Source organism: Rhodamnia argentea, chromosome 10 (assembly GCF_020921035.1).
Source record: "Rhodamnia argentea isolate NSW1041297 chromosome 10, ASM2092103v1, whole genome shotgun sequence".
NCBI lineage: Eukaryota > Viridiplantae > Streptophyta > Magnoliopsida > Myrtales > Myrtaceae > Rhodamnia > Rhodamnia argentea.
Window position 1 is genome coordinate 17673378 of NC_063159.1, and position 25401 is coordinate 17698778.

General features: G+C 44.2%; 5 protein-coding genes and 1 pseudogene across 6 annotated transcripts; 2 read left to right on the top strand and 4 right to left on the bottom strand.

Annotated features, from left to right (window-relative positions):
• Positions 1 to 919: 919 nt before the first annotated feature.
• On the top strand, positions 920 to 4702 carry LOC115729859 (transcription activator GLK1-like). Its single transcript, XM_030660486.2, has 6 exons — positions 920 to 1692; positions 2092 to 2232; positions 2716 to 3096; positions 3495 to 3554; positions 3735 to 3881; positions 4173 to 4702. The coding sequence occupies exons 1-6, from the start codon at positions 1180 to 1182 to the stop codon at positions 4341 to 4343; spliced, it is 1413 nt and encodes a 470-aa protein (XP_030516346.1). The 5' UTR covers positions 920 to 1179; the 3' UTR covers positions 4344 to 4702.
• A 2380-nt stretch (positions 4703 to 7082) lies between these two features.
• LOC115729856 (protein E6) lies at positions 7083 to 8467 on the top strand. Its single transcript, XM_048271082.1, has one exon. It carries the CDS (start codon positions 7162 to 7164, stop codon positions 8275 to 8277), a length of 1116 nt encoding a protein of 371 aa, XP_048127039.1. The 5' UTR covers positions 7083 to 7161; the 3' UTR covers positions 8278 to 8467.
• A 1198-nt stretch (positions 8468 to 9665) lies between these two features.
• LOC115729855 (uncharacterized protein At4g28440-like) lies at positions 9666 to 12515 on the bottom strand. Its single transcript, XM_030660481.2, has 2 exons — positions 12105 to 12515; positions 9666 to 10214 (listed from the first exon to the last, which is right to left on the bottom strand). The coding sequence occupies exons 1-2, from the start codon at positions 12388 to 12390 to the stop codon at positions 10027 to 10029; spliced, it is 474 nt and encodes a 157-aa protein (XP_030516341.1). The 5' UTR covers positions 12391 to 12515; the 3' UTR covers positions 9666 to 10026.
• A 1494-nt stretch (positions 12516 to 14009) lies between these two features.
• LOC115729860 (reticulon-like protein B17) lies at positions 14010 to 16574 on the bottom strand. Of its 2 annotated transcripts, none has more exons than XM_030660487.2 (8): positions 15776 to 16574; positions 15498 to 15657; positions 15314 to 15388; positions 15096 to 15237; positions 14932 to 15001; positions 14742 to 14807; positions 14516 to 14653; positions 14010 to 14358 (listed from the first exon to the last, which is right to left on the bottom strand). In XM_030660487.2, exons 1-8 carry the CDS (start codon positions 16308 to 16310, stop codon positions 14213 to 14215), a joined length of 1332 nt encoding a protein of 443 aa, XP_030516347.1. In that variant the 5' UTR covers positions 16311 to 16574; the 3' UTR covers positions 14010 to 14212. The 2 variants fall into 2 exon arrangements, with proteins under 2 accessions (XP_030516347.1, XP_030516348.1); XM_030660488.2 differs by having other exon boundaries at positions 14531 to 14653; positions 15776 to 16570.
• A 622-nt stretch (positions 16575 to 17196) lies between these two features.
• Positions 17197 to 19906, bottom strand: LOC115729857 (annotated as a pseudogene).
• A 253-nt stretch (positions 19907 to 20159) lies between these two features.
• Positions 20160 to 24376, bottom strand: LOC115729858 (probable aminotransferase TAT2). The gene is made up of 7 exons (XM_030660485.2): positions 24017 to 24376; positions 22604 to 22943; positions 22118 to 22336; positions 21896 to 21955; positions 21287 to 21442; positions 21081 to 21174; positions 20160 to 20686 (listed from the first exon to the last, which is right to left on the bottom strand). The coding sequence occupies exons 1-7, from the start codon at positions 24283 to 24285 to the stop codon at positions 20571 to 20573; spliced, it is 1254 nt and encodes a 417-aa protein (XP_030516345.1). The 5' UTR covers positions 24286 to 24376; the 3' UTR covers positions 20160 to 20570.
• Positions 24377 to 25401: the final 1025 nt, after the last annotated feature.

The following is a 25401-nucleotide window of genomic DNA, read 5'->3' on the forward strand; positions in this document are numbered from 1 at the left end:
TATTTATAGGCAAGAATCATTTTTTATTTTTATTATTTTTTTTTTAAAAAAAAGAAAAGCAACGGCCAAAAGCGGGCGGCCGCGGGGGGGGAGGGGGGGCCGGGCGAGAGCCCAACGGCTCTCCGCCCGGGCCCACCATTTTTTTTTTTTTTTTTACGGTTCGGAACCGTGGGCCCGGTCAACGGGCCGGTTCCGGGCCCACGGGCCCAAATGGCACTCACCATCGTCAATGACGATATTATCTCAATCGTAAATCCACGCACCATCATCGTGTGTTTTATATGAAACATTTATTGATTGAAAGATTGTATGGTCGGAAATAACTCGCGATATCACTAAATTGTTAGGCTAGCAGCTGTCTATACACGTGTACTGAACATTTCTTAGTTTTCGCGTAATATATTTTCAATTATGAGCCAATAAATACATATAGAGAAGAGATTATATCACTCAATTTAGCGAGAGCTTGCGTTAAATCATCCACTAGGGCACATCCCTATCGTGTGCACTGTACAACCATGGACGAGCTGACATCAGTCCAATTCCAATTCTACTCACTGACATCAACTTGACCCTCTCTCTCTCTCTCTCTCTCTCTCTCTCTCTCTGCGGACGTGAGATGAAAGGAATATTAAATGAAGCTCAATTCCCACTCCATCAGATTTTCAAAACCCTGAAAAAAAGAGCAACCACAAACCCTAAAAAAGACAAGACAGAAAATGCTAGTCATATCCAACTGCAAGCACGGACAAAAACAAAAACATAGAAACAAAAATCGCTCAGAAATCTCAAACGCACAAGTGGTGGAGATGGAATCTCTCCACAATCATTTTTCACACTTCAAACTTTAACCAAAAAATAGAATAAAATAAATGAAGCAGCAATGTTAATAACATTTAAAAATATTAATGCTAATAATAAATAAACATCATCAAAAGGAGGTCCGACCTCCACACTCTCATTCATTGTCCCTCTCCTTTTCCCTTGCAACACCCTCAGAGGCTCAAAAACATCTTCTCTCTGCTGAAAAATTTGCTTGCATACACACTTTCATGCACTAAAACGCGATTGCACCGACTATATAGGGCTCGTATCTTTTTTTTTTTTTTTACGTGTCTAGGTTGAGCTTGCGCACTTTCTGTTTGTTTGCCTCGAGAGGAGTCCTTGAGTTTGGGATTGATGCTTGCCGTGTCGCCTCTGAGGAACGCGAACGATGGCCGCAGCAACAACCAAGGAGAGATGGAGAGCTTGGCCGGCATCGGCAGCTGCAGCGGCGGCTTCCCCGACTTCTCCGACGGGAGTCTGCTCGACAGCATCGACTTCGACGACCTCTTCGTGGGGATCCACGATGGGGACGTGTTGCCGGACCTGGAGATGGACCCGGAGCTGCTCGCCGAGTTCTCCGCCAGCTGCGGCGAGGAGTCGGGGACGGGGTGCTCGTCGATATCGGTCGAGAAGGCCGAGGCCGACGACAATGGCTCCAAGAGAGAAGCTGATGAGGACAAGGCTTCGGAGCTGGATAACATCTCTGGCGGGAGCCGAGGGGAAGAGATTGTGAGCAAGAGGGATGAGTCTGCGGTGGTCAATCCATTCCTTAATAACAGTAAAGAGACTGACAACAAGGGAAAAAGATCATCAGCTCAATCATCCAAGAGTAACAACGCTCATGCTCAAGGGAAGCGAAAAGTGAAGGTAATTAGATGATGATGGATGTATTTTCTGCATTTCTTTCTTTCTGTCTTGCCTTTATGAGTAATCTTAAATAGGTCTAGAAGTCGGTATGCATTTATACTTCATGAAGTAGATGGACGGCATTCACGTGAACCTTTGGAGCTTTCTCGAGCAAAGATCTGCAAGTCCCAGCGCTTCTTAGCTTAAAAAGAAAGAGCCAAGAAACCTGCAAACAGCAGCTCATCTGTTCCAAAAGGCTAATCCTCTCTTCAAAGTCTCAAGTAAATCATATGCATTTTGGAACGATCTAACAAGTTTCGGGAAGTGAGCGAAATCTAGGGTTTCATTCATTTCTTTTTGTTTTTTACTCGTTTGGCTTACTCGAATGTAACATCTTGAATTTGTGTGACATATGTGTAGGTGGATTGGACGCCAGAGTTGCACAGGAGGTTTGTACAAGCCGTGGAGCAGCTTGGAGTGGACAAGGCAGTGCCTTCAAGAATCCTGGAGCTCATGGGCATCGATTGTCTCACTCGCCACAACATCGCTAGCCACCTCCAAGTACTTGTCTCTCTCTAATCCTTCAATAATTGATCAGCTTCTGTTCATATGTATGGTACATGATGATGTTCAGGTGTTTGTGTTCGCGTCTGTGATGATGCGAGAGCAAAACGATGCATTGCTTCTTCTGTTTTCGTGAAAATAGGGTTTTTTGGAGAAGGAGGTTTCATTCCAAATCCATGAGAAAGTTGAGCCCGAGCCTCTGCGTCTTTTCTCGTAGACAGACATGTCAGATAAGAAGAACAGTTAGAAAACAGTTAAGAGAGGGAGAGAGAGGTATACTTTTAGCTGCGCAGGTCATCAGATTATTCTTGTACCTTGCCTAAGGAAGTTGTTCAAGAGACACTCTCTGTCCTAATTTACGTTTGAATCCGTATAAACATTCTAAAAGAGTATGCACAATTTCTCTCTTTTTAACAGAGGTTTTAAGCAGCTGCATAAGTCAGCCACGAAAGTTATTTGCTGAATTTCTATGTTTAACAGAAGTATAGGTCGCACAGAAAGCACATGCTGGCTCGTGAGGCGGAGGCAGCGAGCTGGAGTCAGAGGCGACACATGTACGGCAATGGAGGCCACAAGATGAGGCCGGACACGATGATGATGGTGAGCCACGCCACCGCCACCGCCACAGCGAGTCCTTGGCTAGCACCACCGCCCACCCTCGGATTCCCACCCGTGACCCCCATGCACCCCCACTTCCGACCCCTCCACGTGTGGGGCCACCCTTCCGCTGACCAGTCCCTCATGCACGTGTGGCCCAAGCACTCGCCTTCCCCGCTGCCGCCGTCCGCCTGGGCTGCCCCACCGCACGGCGCTGCTCCCTCTGATACGCCATTTTGGCATCCGCACAGCGGCCACCAACCGGTAAGACTCGAGCTGATTCCACTTTCGTAGAAGTATCCCGTTCCTTCCGCATATCTTGAATTAATGATGCTCCGAGCTATAGTAAACCGTTCGAGAGTTGCGTAACCAGCGCCGCGTTCCACATTGCCTGATACTTGAATTCGGGTTGGCTAAACATCATCCGAATACCAACATAAAAGTTTCAAACCGGGTCGATTTCGAACGTGCTTGGACATGAATGAGAGTCATTAATAGCTAGCTCAATTTGAACTGGGTCATGTCAGCAATCTCCAGTATTTCATCTAACAAATAGTTTTAAGTTACTCTCAAATTAACCCCATCCAAACGACGTCAAACTTTGTCTTCTTCTTGTCCTCGTATACATGAAGTGGCTTATTCTCTTCGTGGTGGTCGTGCAGGTGCCAAATCCGCCAACGCCAGGAATGCCGTGCTTTGCCCAACCAACCCTGCCAACGACGGTGACTGCTCAGTCCTTACACTTGTTATTTTTCTTTCTCTTCTTTCGTTGCTTAGCATCGTCCGTGAAAAAGGCGACGTACTAGCATGATTGGCATGTACCCAAAGTTTGGTCATGGAGGGAACAAATGTTTGGCTTATGTAGGACGGTCACTTATTGTAGTCGAAATTTTCTTTCGCAGAGATTCGGAGCTCCACCGGTGCCGGGCATTCCATCCCACGCCATGTACAAAGTCGATAGAAATAACAACAGTAATAACAAAAATAATCGGGGCTATGGCTTGCCGCCTGGACCATCAGCCTCTCATCCTCCCTTCGATTTTCATCGGGTCAGTACTAGTTTTTCTTTACTGTTGCTTATTGTGGAGCTTTGCTCTCGATCTTTTTAGCTTTGGTTTTTGATGGGGTACTGTCAGTTTGCATTCACATAGTATTGTCTAGAAGGCTAGTAGCGAACTTCAATGTGTATATAGATTCTCTCCACGTAATGAAAATAAGATACAGCCTATGAAAGTAAGTCCCTAGCCGATTTCCACAATCAGTTTTAAGCTTTTGTTCTTCAATATTATGCATGGACTTTGCAATTGCATGACTGATGAATCTTGTAAATTGGTATATAGGCTTATGCGTTCGATGAGCACTCAAAGGAGACGATAGACGCAGCTATCGGAGATGTTTTATCAAAGCCGTGGCTGCCGCTGCCTCTCGGTCTGAAGCCTCCTTCCACTGACAGTGTCCTGGGAGAACTTCAACGCCAAGGAGTACCCAAAGTCCCTCCTTCTTGTGCTTGAGAAAACCCTAAAGGACATCCTTCGGTTGCAGAGGTTGTACCCCCATGGCGCTTTCGAGACATCGAAAACCCTAAAATTCGACGACATTTCCTGCATTAGATGCAATAATCTAATCGGCGAGTCACCTTTTTTTTCTTCCAACCTTTTCCTTGCTCATTTGTAGCTCGATCGGTTGCCGAAGATGAAACTATTTCCAAGTAACACGTCCTCGTCCTTTCCCCGGCTCTTTTTGTGATGGTTGTTTGGATGTGAGACTGATCTCATGACCATGTGGTTTATCTAATTTGCATTTTACACTGTTTGCTTCTCAAGAAGTCGTTCACCGAATAATTCAGGCTTACAAAGCTTGTAATTCTTGATGACTTGGCCAAACTGTTATTTAGCTAATTGCAATCAACAATTCTCGTCGTGCTATGAGCTTCTTACAAGTCGTGTCTTGTTGGAAAAATATAGCTATCTAAAATCACAAGTTCTTGGATTGATTATGTGTACCAGTACGAGGGATTACATCAAGCTGACGGTGAATAATATACAGAACAGGCTTCACTTGAAATGAACGATGACTAACATATCAGCACAGACATTTTGCTGCTGCGAAATGTCTGTACCAAGCGACACCATGCAAAGTCAAACTAGATATGTCGAATACATGTTTCTGAGGGTGTTAGTCGAAAGAGTTCCCCCTGTGATTAGGAATCAATAGAGTGAATCAAGAGATCAAATCGGCTCATAACCCCGATAGCTTGGCTATGTTACATGACGTACCAGAAAACTTTGTCTTGACAACTCCTTCCTAAATTGATAAATCCGGCTAGGGTTTCTTTGCCCTTGGTCTCCTTTGCTGTAATAAGGAGGATGTGATCGTGCGCGAGGTCCGATCATGCTTTCCCTCGGAGCAAGATAAGTGTCATTTCGAGTGACTCTACTGAATCAAGGGTTACATACTAAGATTCAGCACAATATATTGCTCTCACCGAGAAATATGGCATTACTTATAGATCACGTGGACCTTCACATATCATTGCTCATGTGAACCTGCGGTGTGTCTACGTGATTTAATTGTTTGAATGGTATCGATCTGCATGCTCAATACCCCATGAGACAACGTCTCTTGGCAAGCGTTTGGGCCGAAGATCCGACGTGGCAACTAATGATTCGGGGCTCGAGAGCCATCATTGGATGCACCCAGAAGATCACATGTGACTCCCCCATGTGGAGGCTCGACTCGGCTCATTTAACGGTGCATGTGAATCCGACTCCCGTGCACCGGGGAGAGGAGGTGTTTTTGTTTGACCGAAAAAAGAAAAGGCGTTCTTGGTATGCGATAGACTTTGCTGTTTCAAGTACAACTTGGTCTTGGTCATTTGTCAAAATACACAAATAAATACTGATGGTCTGTAATTTAAAACGATCAGAATGATCCTCAGAGATGCCTTCACAAGTTGTTGGTAAACTTCCTGGTACTGGGCCCTTTGGAATGGGCCCTTGAACAGCCCCATACCCCCAAAATCGTAAGCAGACGTGATTACAGGCCCGTTAATAATACCCATGCACTCGGGCGATGCATTTCGGCTCAGCCGACGGGTTTGGGCTGGTCCCAATGTCCCATACTTGATCTATTCCATGAATCAACTTTTAACAATTTCTCGGATCAAATCCGTGCTGTAGGTTTTAGGCCGAAGAGGTTTCAACCGCCGGGCCTGTTCATGCCACAAAACAGTACCGAGCCGATCCGGGCTCGCCCGTGAATCGGGTCTGAGTCGAAGCCGGGTTTAATCAAAACGCAAGGTCAGCGGCGGGGACGGGCCCCATCCTTTGATCAAAGCGCACTGCCTCTGCGCTGAGTTGAGGCCCATCAACCCTCCCATCTAAAGTCAAAGTTGCTGTTTCAATTGACAAATTAAGCACAATAAACCCAGAGTCAACAGCTTTGAAATCATGGGGCACTTTGCACCGGGCCCCATCTTTCTTCTTTGACTAATATGCCCGCCTTTTTCCCTCCAATCATGGCGCTTCCAAACCGAGATGGCCAGGATTGGATTAGTCTTGCTTTGGCTTTTGCTTCAGAGAGCGTCAACAATCAAGACCAACTTTCACCTTTTATAACTCTCATCTTCCACAACTCACTTGTCACAGAACCCTGCTTTTGCTTTTCCCACTAGTGAATACAGATCTGGTCTCGCTGGTGTACAATACACTATACAGACATAGGGTTCTTCTGTGATGAGAAGCTTCCCACCAAGCCCATGATTACAGGGACTTTAACCTTTTTGATCCGACAGAATCATCTCTCTCTCTTTTCTTTCTTCTTTACCTCCATCTTTCCTCTTTTCCCCGCCTTCTCCTCATAAATGCCCAACAAACTTAACTACTACGACGGTGGGGAAGAAGCAGTAGGACCCTCCAAAGGACTCCATGCCAATCGAGCGACCTTCAGCAAGAGAAGACAGAGGAGGAGGAGGCGTCTTCCTTTAATAACCAGGAAAAAAGAAAAGAAAGAAAGAAAGAAATTTGGAGCTCTTTTGACTGTGACTCCCATGTTGTGCCCCTTTAATTAAGCGTGGGTGTCTCCCCTGCTGGGCAATGGGGACTCTCAAGAAATGCACATGGAGCGTGCGGTACGTGACATGATTTGTCTGCCCCACAACCACCTTTCGTCTCCCTCAATCCCCGCATCATTCCTCGGCCAATTTCCAAGCAAAGGGGCTTCTATAAAAGAGGACTGAGCAGAGGAGCATGGTGAACACCAGCTCAAGATCAAACTTTCGGCTTTCTTCTTTTTTTTTTTGGATCTGTTTCTTGATCTGTTGCCCCCGCAATGGCGGCCTCGGCGAGACGCCTCTCTGTTCTGTTCGTTGTGCTGGTGCTCGCTCATTCCCAGGTCCAAGCTAGAGAGAGCAAATTCTTCAGCAAGGTCACTCATTCCACCAACGTAGCGCCCGGAGATGACGTCAGAGAGAAGAAGCCGTCCCGCATCGAGATCCCCGTGGCTGCTCCGGAGTATAGCCTCGCGCCTGGCCCTGCCCCGGCTTATGTTGAGAAGGAGTACGGTTACGGCCTGTATGGCCACGACTCCGACATGCTCCCGCCGGCTAGAGAGACGTACACTCCTGTGACCACCACCACCACCACCACCGATGTCAATGAAAAGAAAACCACCGCCACTCCAGCCACTGCCACAACCGATAAGGAGGACAACTTTGAGGACCAATTCGTGCGGGAAGAGCTCAGCGGCGAAAGCTTCCAGACGGGCTACACAAATAACAACAACAACAACAATGGCTACGCAAACACCAGGGAAACCAACGGATACGCCAACAACTACAACACCAACGCCTTCACGAGCACGTACAGCACCACTGGCCAGTCCGAGAACTACAACGCAAATGGTTACCCCGGCAGCTCCAACAGCAATGGCTATGGGACCGAGAAGCAAGGGATGAGTGACACCAGGTACTTGGAGAATGGCAAGTACTACTACGACGGGAAGAGCGAGAACAGTTACCTCAACGGGCATAAGCCAGAAAAGGCAGCTACCGGGAATTATGCCAACTACGACGAGAATAGTGCCAACTCGAGAGAAACCAACGGATACGCCAACAACTACAACACCAACGCCTTCACGAGCACGTACAGCACCACTGGCCAGTCCGAGAATCACAACACAAATGGTTACCCCGGCAGCTCCAACAGCAAGGGCTATGGGACCGAGAAGCAAGGGATGAGTGACACCAGGTACTTGGAGAATGGCAAGTACTACTACAACGGGAAGAGCGAGAACGGTTATCTCAATGGGTATGAGCCAGAAAAGGCAGCAACTGGGAGTTATGCCAACTACGATAACAACAGTTTGAACTCGAACGAGTTTGATACCATGGAAGAGTACTACAAGAAGCAGGGGTACCAAGAGAGCCAGGAGGTGTACGAGCCTTGAGAGCGATCGGTCCGCGAGCGATCAAGCAGAGAGCTCTGGACATGGATTGCAGAGTAGGACGTTAAGCTAAATTATGAAAGAGAGGATGTGTGTTCCTTGTGTTGATGTTTTCAAAGTTCGTTTTTTTTTTCCTCTTGGGCACTTTTTATTGCATTGCGTATGGAAGAACTATACGAGTTGTTTGCAACAATTGATGCTCTTAGAGAGTATTGAATGTTCATCTTGATAGCAAGCAGCTTGTCCCAGTGACGGTCTTTTCGTCGTCCCAAGTTTCCTTTGATGATGAACGAGACCCAAGTTAACCAAGGACGAGAAAACTGTGAATTGTGATTGCTGCCTCCTCTCTTACCAACACCTGTGCTGTGTACAAATTGCCAATGACATCGCCTTGGTCGAACGTTCGGACATGACGGTTCTGGCCGTCATTTGCGCTTATAGAGCAAATGGCTGGGCCCGGTCTGCCCACGATCAGGAATTTCTACGTAAAGTGAAGAAGAAGTTTCAGTTTGAGAACGGGTCTGGGGCGAAAAGGCCTAAGCTCAGCTCCAGCCCGCTAGTAGACCATGTTTCTCAATTTCAGTTGATTGCGTGAACTGTAGGCCTTCTCATCGAACTCGTCTCTGCACACGTGCTGCCTTTCATCATCAAGCGGTTCTCCCAGTGAGAAAGTTCTTTCCAGTGGAAAGAGAGCAATATCAAAACAACCAGACATTCACGGATCAATGTGCCTTTATGTTAGGATTTTCCAGCATCGCTGTTTTCCCGTCTTCTGGATTTCGTGTGAGCCTAATTTCCTTCGACCAGCAATGTGAAGCAATCGATGATCTACAGCCTCAGCCCTCAGCTAGCTAATTAATTGTGAAGCTTGAGTCGAGTATGACGTAATCCCAAGCGGACCAATCGCGGCATTCTGCCATCGAACCAATAATTTCAGACATAACCGAGGTTCTCCCTACTCCTACCCCTCTACATCCAATGTTCTTCACAATCTAGAGTGGTCGATTGTGTCACACATCAAACCTTTCATTGCCCGTGGAATAGTTCGTGTGTTTTTGGTTCTCATCTCACAAGTGGACCGTCCCGAGTTCTTGACCCCAATCTCTTCAAGCAACACCGATCCAATCCCAGCTTCATCAACAAGATGCAAAAGACCAAAGGAAATTCAGGTTCATCTGGTGGTGGCCGAAATCCACCACGTCTTTGTGCATCTGCAAAGCCTATTTTAAACTGGACTAGTGGGAAAGTTCCACGTATAGAGTTTCAAAAGAGGCAGGAGTTAGGGTACATCAGACTTGCCACGTCTCAACTGGACGCATCAGTAGTTGTCACATACTTTGCACGATAATGAATCGATCTTAAAAGGACCAACAAGATTTGGAAGAGAGAAGTGCAGAAAAGTATCATATTATAAACACGGTCACTGAAGGAGTAAACAAATAAAATAAAAAAAGCATAGACCAGCTCTCCACGTAACTGATACCACCACTTAATTCGTCCAAATTCAACGTCATGACAGCATAGAACAATATTTAACCACGTAGCTTTTTTGTTTTTCCGGAAATCCAATGAGTTAACCAGTCAGACTTCCATCTTTTACACCAAGCATAGCAAGATCCCCAAAAGCTTTATCCAGGAAACCTTTAGTGCAGGACATTCATCATTACCAATCCCAACGAACTCATGATGGCCAGGTAAAAACAATCTAGCCTCTAATGCCCCCTTATATTCACCGCGGCCATAGATGCAGTATCACTCTTCAACATTGACAAGTTCATACTCGACCAAAGACAGATTATTGTCCTCCTTAACTTCGAAACTGGCAGGTTCAGTAACTTCAACACGACCCCATTTGTCAACTGCCAGCCTCATAGTCCCCTTAAACATGTCGATTTTCGCATTACGAAGGATCACAGTGGTGCCTGGCTGCATCATATCGACTGCAATATATCAAATTAACACATTGTAAGCTTTACACATATGGAGCAAATATGATGAACCTAAATGAAGATATCAATTTGAGAAAAAGAAGGAAAAATATAATGAAATAGGAGAATAGCAAAAACACAAAGCAATTCTATCATCATTCACCAGTATGACCACAGAGAAATCTCTTATTATGATATCGATGAAAATATAGAAGACGGAGTCGGAGAAGCAAGGTCAAATCTCGGAGGAACAAGAGAAAATAATAAATGATGAATTGGAAAGTGAAGGAACACAATTGAAAACATAACAGTATAGTGGCTTCTTCATTTGGGAAAAAAACACAGCCCAGATATCTAGGAAAAATAAGAGATCTAACAGATAGGGTACAAAAAATCAGCTGCACTACTCGCATAATAGAGCGTGCTAATTCCCTAATCATTTAACCATTCCTCATTATATATGAATTCAGTTGTCATTTCCATTCTTTTCGACAAGTCCACCTGAAGAAAGAAGTTTATCACAATAAAAGTAAAGCAAAAGGGCACTCACAAAATCCACATAATCAACGGAGTCAGTTTAAAATCCTTATAAAAAAGGATTTCCAGGTGTAGTTGTCCTCTTAGCAACACATTCATAAGATATAGTAGCTATTGACAGGGAAACAGAGAAAATTATACACTACTGCCTCAAATGTTCCTGCTGAAATCAAGATAACTATAGCAGCAGCTGATGACTGTAAGCATAGCTCAGCACATTACTCTAATGAAAATGAGGAATTTTTAGCTCATCACAGATGTAATTGATGGTTGTTAAAAGAAGATAAAAAAAGAAAACTATAGTGGCTAGGAAAGCCCTAGAGATTCTATGGGAAATTGGAAACGTCGAAGTGAACTGTGGCTTATAAATAGGAAGATGAGGAGATAACGGGCGAAGGACATTCATGGTGTGATTGGATCTTCTTTGATTCATTACGACCAGCGCGGTTGTTCGTATTTCATTTTCATTCACCAAACCACACCCTATGTTTGCACTAAGTTACTTATGGAATCTCAAATCGTTTGCGAGAAAACTTTGTTCGAATTGCATGTGTTAAGCATTTTCAACCTAAAAGTCATCCCAAATACAATATAGGATAGTGTCCATGTGTGATTAAAGCCTTGTGCTGGAAACATACAAACAACTACTGGTGCAGAAGTAAAATATTTAAGCAGATTGAGGAGACACATCTTGTCCCCCCGGTAATGTATAAGTAGCGCATCTGGCCCCCCACCCCTCACCAGATCACACTTTGATGCGTAACAAAGAATGGCCAACAGGTCCAATTATCCAGCTAAGGCAGCCCGAGGGTCCAATTATCCAGCTAAGGCAACCCAAACGAGTAGCATTCACAGTAATTCAAATTCAGGGAGTAGTTTAATTATCGAAAGGGCCTGCGTTGGCGCTCGGAAATGGAGATATCAAAGGAACATTTTGCAGCTACAATGTCAGGTCTTCCTAGGATGACCTTTTTTTTTCCTTTGTCTGAATGCTACTTTTTGACAACTATCAAGTATAGGTACTATAAGCACGAAAATTCCTAATTCCACATCTCATTGTCGCTTTTCATTCTCTTGCCGATCTAATCTTTCTTTTCTTCATTTTGAACTCTAAACACATTTAAGTTCTAATACTCTTCACAAACGCAAATCCAGAACAGTAAGATACTAGGAAAAGACAACTTCTACACAAAAGTGGACAAAAGCACCGAGGGAAAGGGAAAATCCGACTCCAATGGTTGCCAAAGGTAAGCCATCATCGGAAGCAAAAATCAACGGACGAAAGAGGAGTCAAGAGCACCCAACGGGACGCGAAAAGGCAACAGTCACGCGATCAGACCACAAATACAGCAAGAAAACCTATACCTTGCTCGTTACGAGCGGTGAAGACGATGCAGCCGGTCTCGTCCCCGACGAGGCACTCGGCGATGCGGGTGTTGCGGGGAGGCGGGCGAGAGAGCACGGCATTCGACGACGGCCGGTTGGCCTTGGCGTTGACCGGCACGCTCTTGGCGCTGACCACCTTCACCGTCAGGGTATGGCCGTTCGTCCCGGGCTGCAGGCGATCGACCTTCGTGAAGACCGGCTTCCTCTTCTCCACCACCGGAGGCGCACTGCCGGTGCTCTTCGCCGACGAGGTCTTGCTGGCCATGTTGGTGGAATCTGAATCCGCGATGAAAGCGAAGGTGCTGGGAGAAATGGGGAGGATAGAGTTGGGGGCAATCGGAGACAAATGGTTTTCTAGGGTTTTCGAACGGGTAGCGACTTGCAAGGGGGGGTTTGCTTTTGATCTGCGCTTTTTAAAGTTGTGGAATTTTTGGTAAAGCGCTTGGACGGTGAGATTATGATACGGTGAGAGCAGGGCCGGCTGAACATTTTCCAATGTGCCACGTGACCATATATTATTGGCCGATAGAGAGCCTCAAATCTCGCGAGAGGGGAAAAGGAAAATCTCGCGAGAGAAACACCCACTGAACTCCTGGAATTTTTTAAAATTTGAAAAGTGCAGTGAAACCAATAAAATTGACAATATCCAAGGAATCGATTTTTCCTTGGGATTTCAAGAAAAGGTTCGGGATAGATGTATTGAAAAGATTTACGATTCATCGTTCATGTCATGAGAAAAAACTCAAATGGCAAATAAAGACTTGACACGTAATATACCCGTCGACCAATGATTCTACAATGATCAGCACTCGATAAATTCACCGATCAGCACTCGACAAATCCATCTTATGGTCAAGCTGAGCAAGCATGAATAGTGAAATCTCGAGGATATTATTCAGCGCTAGACTCTATTGAGGGTGAGAGGAATAGTTCTCATGGATCTCTTACTCATGATTAAGACGATTTAAGTTTTATCTCATCTCAACTTAGAATATCTCCTCTTTTGTAGATATGTATTCATCTTTTTTCAATACTACTTTGCATATACTTAGAGTAAACATAGGGACCCCTTTTCTTTAGTTTGACATTTTGTGATCTTGCTTGATCATATTTATTGGCACAATAATGAGACACGTGCATAATTGATGTGCACAACTGATTACTGTCCAAACTGTGCATAGATAAAATATTTAATATTCTTAGAAAGTATGCAGTTTGAATCAGGAGTCTGCTGTCAAGAGCATGGATTTTCATCTAGTACAACAAACCCAACTTCTTGGTAAGTTCTTATCTATATTTAGTCTTTCTATGCGAATATTGCATCATCATCCAATCTTTCTTTTGACATTTAAATACATAACTGTTGAATTCTCATTAAGTCCTCTAATTTGTCTAATCTAGGTCATCAGAATATAGGAGGTTGTCTGTCAATAGGGAAATGCTTTATTTGCAGAGTTTAGTTGCCCCCTCACTTTCAATCCACTAAACGAACTTGCGCATGTGATCCAGAAAGCAATTTCCCTGAACACGTTCCAAGGTCCCAGACCCTAAAACTCTTCAAATAAAGCATTTCCTTGCTGGCAACCCCCTAGATTCGGATTTGACCAATGTTTGTTCCTGTTAGAATTGACAAATTAGAGGACTTAGTGAGAAATCCAATAGTCATGTATTTAAATATCAAAAGAAAGATTAAATGATAGAATGTTCACACAGAAAGATTAAACAGAGACAAGAACTTATTACCAAGAAGTTGGGTTTGTTGTGTACTAGATGAAAACCCATGCTCTTGGCAGCAGATCCCTGATTCAAACTGCAAAAAACCATCTTTGGCAAATCATAGCTAGATGGTTAACCTGCAAGAGAAAGAGGGCATGCTTCCCGGAATTTCAACAGCGTAGAGTGTCAAAAGTTTGTGCATGGCATTGCTACAAAGAAAGAGGTGGTTAACAAAGAAAACCTCGTATTACACTGGAAAGATATTAGTGTTACACGCAAATTGGATTGATTATTGAAGGGTGAGAGCCTATTTTTTGCATTGCAAGATCTACAATGCTTCTGGACAGTACAACACAATATCAGCCTTGGCACTAGTCGCCAGACACCTTTTCTGCGACAACCAGAGCCTTGTGAGGTTGCTTCTCTGCTAAATCTTCCCTTTCTGCTTCTGCAGCTACTTCGAGATTTGCTGCCGAATGTTGCCGATGATAACGCAGAATCACAACAGATATGAACGCTGTGAAGAGACCAATACCAAACTGTCAAGTGAAGTAGACATTGATGTTCTTATAACAAGTGAGTCTCAGTGCAAATGGAGGAGATTTACAAATCACTAAGTCGTCAACAAATGTTCTGCAAAAATCTGCAGTGCCTCTTAAATTTCAGAGACTCGCATCTATAAAGTTCACCTGTGAGCAAGCGAGTTTTTATTGTTGTCAGATTCCAGAAGGCCATGATTGCTGATGCAGCCACGATTTTCTTGTGGGAGCAAGCACCCCATGCTTCAAGAACCCACCATTTGGACCACTCCACTATACAAACCGAGGCATGCTTAATTTGTTAGTATAAAAGCACCAGCAAGTAACATCTACATACATAGCATTCAACAAAAGTAAGTACCTTTTTGGCTTATCCGAGCTGCGTAGCGGGAGTATAGTTTCGGGGTGGTGAAGCTGATGAAGAACCCTGCTCAAAGTAAAAAAGAAGAATGCGTAAAGCATTAATATTCATTGCCAAGCAATCCTGATCCTGAGGAGATATAAGACAGGTTCTCATTTTGGTTTAGTACAATAAACTTGCTCTCACTGACCAATTGCACATAGCCTCCAAAGTGTGATAAGATGGCCATATTCAGCTCCTAGGAGGAGAAATGGAGCTACCTGATCAGGAAAAACAGAAATGTTGATCAAAGATGAATGACTTGAGCAATCTGCGTATGAGGTTGAACACGAATACTAGCCCACCATGACATACTTTGAGGGTCATTGACGGCTCCCCAGAGAAAAGCTCTCTCGTCTTTGAAATTGCAAGATTAGCGGCAGGAAGTATCAATCTAGCCACTCTCAAGATATCATCTTCTTTTAACTGGAAATCGCGCCTCTTCTCCACATTGTTCCTGCATCAATGCTGTACCTTAGCTTACAAATTTACACAAATGAAGGAGCTGAGCATACACTAGAGTGAAACAATACCTTTGACAGATGGAATTGGAGAAGAAAGATAACCCCAAAAAGAGAAGTCCCAGTTGGCAAATTGCAGAGAAAATACTGATGACATAAGCCATCATGAAATTTAATCAGATATCATCCTCACCAGTTGTCCGTGCAATCAAAACCCATGTAGATATAAGCCAAACAACAAATGAATTCGTCACACCTGAAGCTGATTCCTTGGGCAAAGCAAGAAGATAAGAAGCAGAGAGACCCTAGACCAAACCAGAGTGTTGATTTCGCTACATCTCTCCACATTATCAAATCAGCAATAGCCTGTCCAATTTGGTCCAGATTGCCATTGTCCCCATCATCAATTTCTACACCTGAGATTTTCGGCAGTTAGACAGTAATAAAGATGGGTAATTTAAGCTGAATAGCAAGAACAATGAAAAACGCAAACCCTAGATTAGTAATCTGAGCACAGAGTGAGATGTGACATACTCAGAGACAAGCTAGAAGAGGTGTTCACGAGAGGCACCAAGCTAAGCCTCTCCTTCCTCGACCTCCCGACTTGCTTCCTCCTCTGCTTCACGGCCTCCTCGATTAGCCCCAAATCTCGCTCCTCCCTACCCTCCACCTCGGCTCGCCTCCGCGACCGGCGATTGCTCCTGGGGGAGGCGCACGCCAAGATGCCCGCTTGCCCCTCCCTCCTCTTGCACCGCTTGCGTAGCGCCGCTGCCGCACCGCGCCCCTCCCCAGGCTCATCGGCCGCCTCGAGCCTATCAGCGAGGCGGGTCTTCGATCTCTTGTGAGGCGAAGGAGAGAGCAGCAGCAGCTCCCGCAGGGGGAGGGAGTTGTTGGAGGATCTCAGAGAGAGAGGCGAAGGCGAAGGCGAAGGGATCTTCCTGGGGGACGAAGGGACCAAATCGAGGGACAGGTTCAGAGATCCGTCGGTTTCGATGCTGGAGTCCACAACCCGGGCGAGGCGCGAGACGGACTTGGTTCGCGACCGGTGCGAGAGCGGCGTGGAGTCCATGGCTTCCGATGTGGGGTGGTTTCTTTTCTTCCTGAACTGGGTATCAAAGAGCAAGTTTCTAGTGAGAGAGAGAGAGAGAGAGAGAGAGAGAGAGAGAGAGAGGACGGAATCGAAATCTATGAAGTGAAGATGGGAAGATTGATGATGGGGAGGGGTTTTGTTGGGTTCTTTTTTTATTACAGGAGGAGAGTTTGGAGTTGAAAGAGCCGTTAGAGATGAAAGGAAGGAAAGGTCAAGGGAAGCGATTCATATTCTCTCTCTCTCTCTCGCTTTCTTTTCCGAGGAAAATTTTGAATGTGGGAAAGGAGGGAAAAGAAAGAGGAAATGGTTGGGGCCACTGAAGCTTCAACGGGAAGAAAAGCGTCAACATTCTCGGACAATGCTCTTTTTCTTTTTTGCTTGTCGTTTAGGGCCCATTTCACATGTCCGGCGTCTTTCCGATGATCCGATCCGATGCCGCGAAAATTATTAGGTGCTTCTAAAACACGTATCCTCCTCATTTCTTGCAACTTTTTTGTCTTTTCAATGGTTGTACGATCAGTGGGGGACTTGAAACATTGGCATAGAGAGAGAGAGATCAAAAATCAGTGCACGATCTTAGGTGGTACTTACTGTTTTTAACTAGAATCTTTGAGATGGATCTTAATATGAATTTAGAACAAATTAATCGATACTTGTTAAGATTGATCAATTTATGACTGATGTATCCCGATTGGCTATTGCCTCAATTGTCACGCAGAACGTAACACATTATTACACACACCGATTGTCATTTCTCCGTTGACAAGAAACTTAACAACATGGCAACGAGGGTTGCACCGGTTGAGATCATCCGATACGTGCGGACGAGCACGGCTAGTTTCACGATACAAGAGAACGGCACAAGTTATCGCGTCATGGAATGTCTGCGCCAGAATGCTTTCATCCTTTCGAGGCCGTCTTCGTTAGTGGCTCGACGGCAAAAGTCATGCTAAGCCAATCTTTCATCCCCACAACAGTTCCCGCAAGAAACAGAACAGATGTGTCAGCAAACCCCCAGTAATGCATTCATGAACGCAAATAAGAAGCGGTGTGCGAGACATTCGCAAAGAAACCAGGTAGGACTCCTCCATTGGCCAAGTATGCAGAGAGAATTCAAACCGGCATGGGAACCGAGCCATCAAAATTCGAGCTCCGAACGCCATTTTCGTTACTGAGTTTGTTCTTGGGAACTTGAGATGCGAAGCAGCTTTTAGTGAAGCGCGTCGCGTTAACTGATAGTGCACACTCCATCTATCTGGACGAAACTCGAATGTGCCGACTTAAGATGGGAGTTGTATTCTGAATTAGACGTCTCAACATAAATAAGCACAACAATGAGCATAGAGGGCATTCACAGAGAGAGCAGGAATTCTCGCAATGAATTTTATGCCAACGGACAGAGTTTGGCTAGTATGATACCGGGCAGGGCGATGACAGATTCCTCCTTCGCAAGCTTCAGACAGAAATCCATATCATCTTTCTTGTCTTCCAGTAGTGAAACATCTAGTTTGACCTGCGATGATTGTCACTAGTTATGAAACTCGATCGATCAAGTAATATTTGAGCTCAAATATACAGCTTTCTTACCATTACAAACATAGACCCCTGCGGTCTGCGTGGACAAGCGATGCATGGAATCTCATTAACTTCATTGAAACATGTCTCTGCAGCTTCCTTTAGAACGCTGCCGGAACTTGAAAATAATTGCTCTGTTGTGTCCTGAAGGATCTTCGGAATAGCTCCCTGATGCAAGATGACAGCATAAAGATCATGAAGCAGATCAAACACGAATTCTCTTATCCGACCATAAGGCCATTCCATGAGGATACCAAAGTGTGCGGCATAGTTCCTGATCATCATGTATGCAAAAAGACGTGCTGAGGCATAAAGTTGCAACAAGCTCCGGATGTCCTATACTGCAGTTTATTTAGCTTCCTTTTCTGTGATTTGCTTTACAGATAAGAGGAAAGACAGGCTACCATATGTAAGACATCACGACCATGAACGAATGTAACAGGTTCAGAGGAAAAATCAAGACTGCTCTTAATGCACTCCACAAATCTGAGAAGGCAAAAAAAAAGACGAGTTTATGCCATGTTGTGAGTAGCTTGCAGAAGAAGGAAAGAAAATACTTGTCTGAACCGTAGATTCTTGAAGCATCGTCAGAGGATCATTCATCACTATCCAACAAAGTCGCCAACCCAGGACGGACAATCTCTTCGAGATAGATCCAAGCGTAATCACAGGCACCACCGATCCAAAAATGCCCATTGGCACAAAAGGATCATCGCCAAAAGAGAGATGGCCATAAACTTCATCACCTATCACCAGAATGCCGAGCTTTTTCGCAGTCTCTGCAACCTGTACAAGTACGGGATTTGAGAATTACGTCTCCTCAACAATATCCCATAGAGGAGGGCTTTCTGGATCCGACAAGTGACAAGTCCCACCTCTCTCAGATGCTGATGACTCTATACATTTCCATAAGGGATGCCCAGATTTATCACAAGATTCACAACAGTAGCAGCAGTTTTCTCGTCCGCGAGGGCTTGGGTCGAATCAAGACACAACTTCCAGCTTTTGTCGGGAAGAAGCTCGTAATGGCGAACTTCGAGCTGGCTAAAAGCAGAAACAAGCCTCCTACCGCAGAAAGCCAGGCCTCCGAAGCAATATGTTCGAGCCAGCTCGAGCAAGGACAGTGATCATGACTTTGGATGGCACCTTTGCAGCCGCTGGTCACGAGCACGTCATCCGGTAATAACTTGTAGGGCAGATCATGCGAAAGGTATTCGGCAATGGACCTGGTCAACATAAAAGCAGAAAACATAATCACCAACCCAGGTGCACAGTCTGGCGCGCCAAAATCAAGTGCCTCCCACGCTAAAAGAACTCCCTACAATGTCAGTCCCAAAATACAAGCAGAGTATATATTGCTCGTGGTCACAATTTGCAAAGCAGGAATCAATACTGGAGAAAGAACAACAAACAGAGACACTTCACTGCAACATTCATCATCCACGAACAGGATGCTTGATGGTACATTGCCCATGAATGGAGTATTCAAGACAACGAAAAGATGAACATTAAGATGACGAGTACAATAAAACGATGACAATGCAAGGACGACATGGAAATAGCGATCTAAGCAAGTAACAGCTATATGACGGATGGGAAGAAAACGAAGGAGAAGAGACCACAACCTCCTAGCCTGAAGAAGACCCAGAGAAGGGGCATAAGAGTTGAACTTGCCCGATTTGAGAGCGTCAACAATGGCTTCCACGGCGACCGGGGTCGTGCGGAAGCATGGAAACGCGCAGAAGGGTTGCCATGGCCGAGCCAAATCGGAGGTCCGGGGTCGGCCGCATTGAGGTTCTGCTTCAGCATGGTGCTCACATTCTTTACGGTGACGGGCGATTCCGTGCTCTTCGTGGATCCGAGTCTACTCCATTTGTTCTCCAATTCACCGTACAATATCAACTTAGTTTATACCTTAAGACACGATAGCATAAGCACAATAATGATTTCACAGTGTAGGTTCCATGTTCAAGCAATTTCTTTTTGTTTGTTTGCACCATCCGACCGCAAAGTATACCCTCAACTTTCCTTAAATTGTTCGCAGATTAAGTTTGATGGGAAGGTACCTTCGGTTAACAAGGCTAATCTCGTAGAAGTTTCTAGGAATGACGCGCAATATGCAATGTAGACGAGAAGACAGGTTACAAAATTTGAGGGAGATCGTATATTAGATCAAGAAGAATTATCCTCATGAATCCCCTAGAAATTTCCCCGACATCCGAGTCGCAGCGCATTCAGAATGCGGGACAATCATATCCAATGTCATCAACATCTTTATTTCTAAAGGACAATCGAAATACAAACACAAGACGACATAAGACAACAACAGGAAGTTGTTGATCACCTAATCACACCACTTCGACATTTTGCCGACCAGCAAAATTAAGAGACCTTTAATCTAAGTTTTTATTCCAGCCAAAGCTAATGTAACCAACACGACCAAGAAGGGATCACTCCAATGGGAGTTCGGATCAAATCAACAGTAAGGTTGATTTTCCTCTCCTCCTCCATATCCTACTTCCGGGCAAATGCTCGGATAATTAGGTTTTTTTATGAATTGATAATCTTGTTTCACACTTTGTGATGATCTCCAACGTGGCCACAAAGGCATAACGAGCAGTTGATGATCTCAGTCCTTTGTGGCGCCGGCATGGACCGACCTATTTATTTTTTGGCATGCCTTTCATAGAAGGCCTTAATCCTCCCCAGGCCGTCTTTGAGAGAAGATGGGTCGATGGCGAAAGTGACGCGAAGCCAGTTCTTCATTCCAACAGCTATCCCTGCAAACGGAATGCCATCGATTATCATCTGATGTATACGGATATTGCTTGAGAAAAGCAAGAACTCTGTAGCGAAAAAGGGATGGGTCTGCTGTGGAATTATCTGAGCATTAGTTTGCAAGAACTCCATGAGTAAATTCAAATGAAATCACTAGGATCCTTTTATTTCTCCAAAATTAAAGTCCTCCGAAAACTGGGAAGTAAGATGGTCATCAGGACTCTCACTCCGAAGCCCCTTTTTGCATTCTTAGCCAATGTGCATTTCAAGAAACAAATGTCAGGGCACGTTTGAAAAATTCAAAAAGCCGAAACAAATTAGAAAAATGAAATAATGGCATAAAAAGAAACATCAATATATTGTCCTTTCACCAGCAATTGGAGAGGCTGAGTTTACCTGGCAGAACAATAACAGATTCTTCTTTAGCCAGTTTTATGCAGAACTCCAAATCATCCTTTATGCCCTCCAACAATGACAAATTCAACTTGACCTGTCACAATGGCATCTTTCACTTATCGAGAAAAATATAAATTGCACAACTATGTATGCCATACCAATGAAAAGATCGAATACATATATATGTATGTATATTATGCCCATACCATTACAAACATGCCTCCTTCTGGCTTTTCTGGGCACGTGATGCAAGGTATCTCTTGAATCTTCTCATCACATATGTCTGCAGCCTCTCTTAGTACCCGAATAACTTTCGAAAAAAAATCATCATTTGTTTTCTCAAGTATGTGAGGGACCGCCCCCTGTTAGAATTACAACGAAGAGTGGAAGATAATTAGCTATTATTTGACAAGGAAGCTAGTTGTCCACAAATAAAAGTAAGCCCAATAACTCACACAGAATATCGATCATTTCTAAAAGGAATGTGCATAGCTTGTGCATTACAGTCTAAAATCACTGAGAAAAGTAACATACACGAGGTGACCGTAGAGAGGAAACACATAAATCATTGGGGATCTGTTTCAGGTGCGGCTCTACATTGCTATGCGGTATACATTGTTCTAATTATCCATCTTCAAGAGGAAAAGCTCTCATTAACTTGTCAATTCCTGAATGAATTGCCAAGGATATCCACAACTCACTCTCGTAATGATAGAAAAATAGCGCAGACAAGCCTACTAACTAAATCATTTTGAAAAAAGCACACGTCTATAAATCTGAATGTCACTGGTTAATTATCACGAGTAGTTATTTACCTGGATAAAGGTAGGAGGATCAGAGGATATATCCAGAAAGCCTTTAAGGGACTTGAGAACCTGTAAAAAGAAAAGGAACAATCTAAATATCATGTGACCAACCCCAGCGGTCATATAATTTGGCCCAAAAAGATATGCAATCAAGCGAGCAGTCGTGCTCACTCGCCCACATACACGTGCACGGAGAGAGAGAGAGAGAGAGAGAGAGAGAGAGAGAGAGACCCCAGTGCCTTTCAGAAAACCATTGGGATCATTTGTCACAAGCCAACCAAGTCGCCAACCTGGAACAATCCACCTCTTTGATATTGATCCCAACGTCAAGACAGGCGCGATGGATCCGAAAACACCCATGGGAACAAATGGTGTATCCCCAAAAGCTAGATGACCATACGCTTCATCTGCAATTACCATAATCCCAAGCTTCCTTGCTGTTTCGGCAACCTTTTTTCAGAAAAGAAAGAAAGAAAGAAAACGATGAACAACAGCTAATGCAACAAAAATGTGGATATCAAATATTATAACAGCGACTAGCAACAAATCCATTCAGCTTCCACTAAAGAAGCATCTCAAGAGGCTATTTAGCTCTCTAGATTAAGCTCCAGTGGAATTGATTGGCTCCATTCCTGCTTATAATCATAGATATTTCCATGTTCAAGAGACATCTACTTGCTAAGATACGAAAAATTTTAAACAAAATGCAAAAGCAACCTTCTTTAGATGCTGGTAGCTGAAGACGCTTCCACAAGGATTACCAGGATTGATGATAACCATGGCAACGGTACTCTCGTCTGCGAGATCCTCAACACCCTTGAGATCAACCTCCCAACCCTTATCTGGAAGAAGATCGAAATATCGTGTCTCAAGATGGCTATGTGCAGCACGTGCATCATAGTATGGGAATCCAGGCCTTGGAAGCAAAATATTGGCCCCAGGGCGAGCGAGAACTGTTAATACGGCTTCGATTGCTTGTGTGCACCCAAGTGTCAGATGGACATCATCTGGTGATAATTTGTACGGGAGATCATGAGAGAGATAATCAGCAACAGCCCTGTGGAAGTTGGTGCCACGGATTAGTCTAGCTCACTCAAATGTGTGGTCTGGAAATGAATTGATCAACATATTCATAGCGGCTTTCTCACAAAACTCAATTGTTGTCCAGACAATTAACAATGACTAATTCTAGTAGTCACTAAAGCTTGGTTTCATCATTTACTCTCTGTTTTCAACATACTGTCTTGCTAGCAATATGATGATTCAAGTTGATTTACGAGACAGCTGATATTGATCGGCAATAACAGCTACTATGATGTTACGATACAACTATAAACGAACCAAATGGTTAGTATGAATGAAGCAAAACAACTGCCAGAACTATACATTTTGCATTCAACCCCTCGCAGTGGTTACGAAGGAAACAGAGCACACAATTAGGTCCAAAACCTGGATTAAATTTCATTTCATACTAGCCACTCACCAGCCTCTCAATCACTGACTATTTAACTACATGATTTCTTCAATCTTGCAGGATCACATCAATGTAAATTCAGCCATTTTTAAGTACATGACTCTGTAGGTACCTGCCTTAAACGCATCAACAATCGACTCGTAGGCACAAGGAAGATCAAGGATGAAAAACAACATGATTAGGGAACATGACCGCACAGCTAAACAAACAATCCCGACCATAACAAGCATGAGTCAATCCATGATATCACCAAAGCATGTACAGAGCGTGTTATCTGCTCGTCCCAAGATTTCACAAGATGCAAAACTAATCCCTCGAAAAGATACTGTAGCTCGCAGATATACCGGCCATGAAAGTACAACATTCGCTCATGATCTTCACTCATCATTCAACAGATGCAAGCGACGAATCCACAAGTTCTCCGCCGTTTTAGAGCGTAGTAATAGTACACTCAGAAAACTTATTAGCTGGTCTACAAATCCAGTCAAACATAGTCCTAACGAAGGAATAACAAATCAGTTTATACCTCCCCAGTCTCATCCCAAAATCTCATTCTCTTCTCATTTTCCCCTATTCCCCGTTTGATTCAGCCAAAATGGTCGTGCACATAAACCAGTTATCTGATTCTAATAATCTCAAAAGTCATCGCTTTTTACCTCCGGGCGGGAAGAATACCGACGGTCGGACCGTAGCAGTTGAACTTGGCGGAGCGGATGGCGTCGACGATGGCGTCCTCGGCGACGGGCGTCGTGCGGAAGCAAGGGAAGTGGGAAGGATCGCCATGGCCGAGCGGGACCACGACGCGGTCGTCGTCCTTGTTGAGATTATCCATCAGCTGGTAGAGGATGCCGCGGATGGTGATGGCCGACGCGGCGGTGAGCTCCTCGTCGCCCTGGAACTTCCAAACCGGCGCCCCGTTCTCCATTTTTCGCTTCTTCCCTCTTCACCCCCGTTGAATTTGGAGGCTGATGGTGAGGAAAGATAAGAAGAGGAGAGCTCCTTAGTTTTTTCTTGTGCGTCTGTTGCGCTACCGCGGTGGCAGTGGGGGTGTATAAATATCCTGTGAGCTCCAGATGCGGACAAAGTAGTGTCGTTTCGGGGAGCAATGGCTGGCGCGAAGCGGCTTCGGCTGCACGTGGCGCGGCCGACCCCGGACAAACGCACCACGTAAGTGTCATCAGGCGACGCCGTCGACCGGTCATCATTACAGACTGCGCTATGAATCTCCCCTTAGCCAGTCGAACCGTCGGATCTGGTCGGATTTCAACGGAATTGAAGGTGATCCGACTTAAATAGATTCGTTTAATTTATTTTGATTTTATTTTAATGACTCGTGTCCAATTCATATTCCGACACGATTCATATATTACTATCACTTTCATATTTAACTTAATTTATAAAAATTTATGTTCAAATTGAGGTGATAGTATAGATTGAGCGACTGCAACATCAAATGAGCGAAGAGAAAATAAAGAAAGAATCGTAAAAGTTAATTGAGTCTAAATAAGTTGTAAATCTATTCAACACACGTACGTTGGGCTTTACCATTCTAAGCCCATTTTTTATCAAATGTATTGAATATAACTAGTTCGTATAACAACTCAACTCGTAATATATAGGCTAAAAAATAAATTTATGACTCATTTCGACAAATTTGTCGTTATGTATATACGAAATATTTTGTATCGCGTGTCGCTATCACATGACATATATGTCATTTTAAATACAATGGCCGATTTTGATTGCATTTAGATACGATTACTTGTTTGAACGGGCAACTATAATCTGTTGTATTATTTAATAAATTGATTGCAAGTATCATTCATGAAAAAACTTAAACTTTTGCTTTTCCACCTCAAATTTCCAAATAAAGTATTGCTTTTCTTGCCTATCAGTCTAAAATACTCGACTCCGCTAACCTATTCAGTTTTCACCATGCACCGATCTCCAGTAACTCGTGCACAAAACACCAACGATTCACCTGGTCTCCCTCTAATCCCCTAGGAACCCATGATTCCTCCATGTTGACCCACTTACTCAG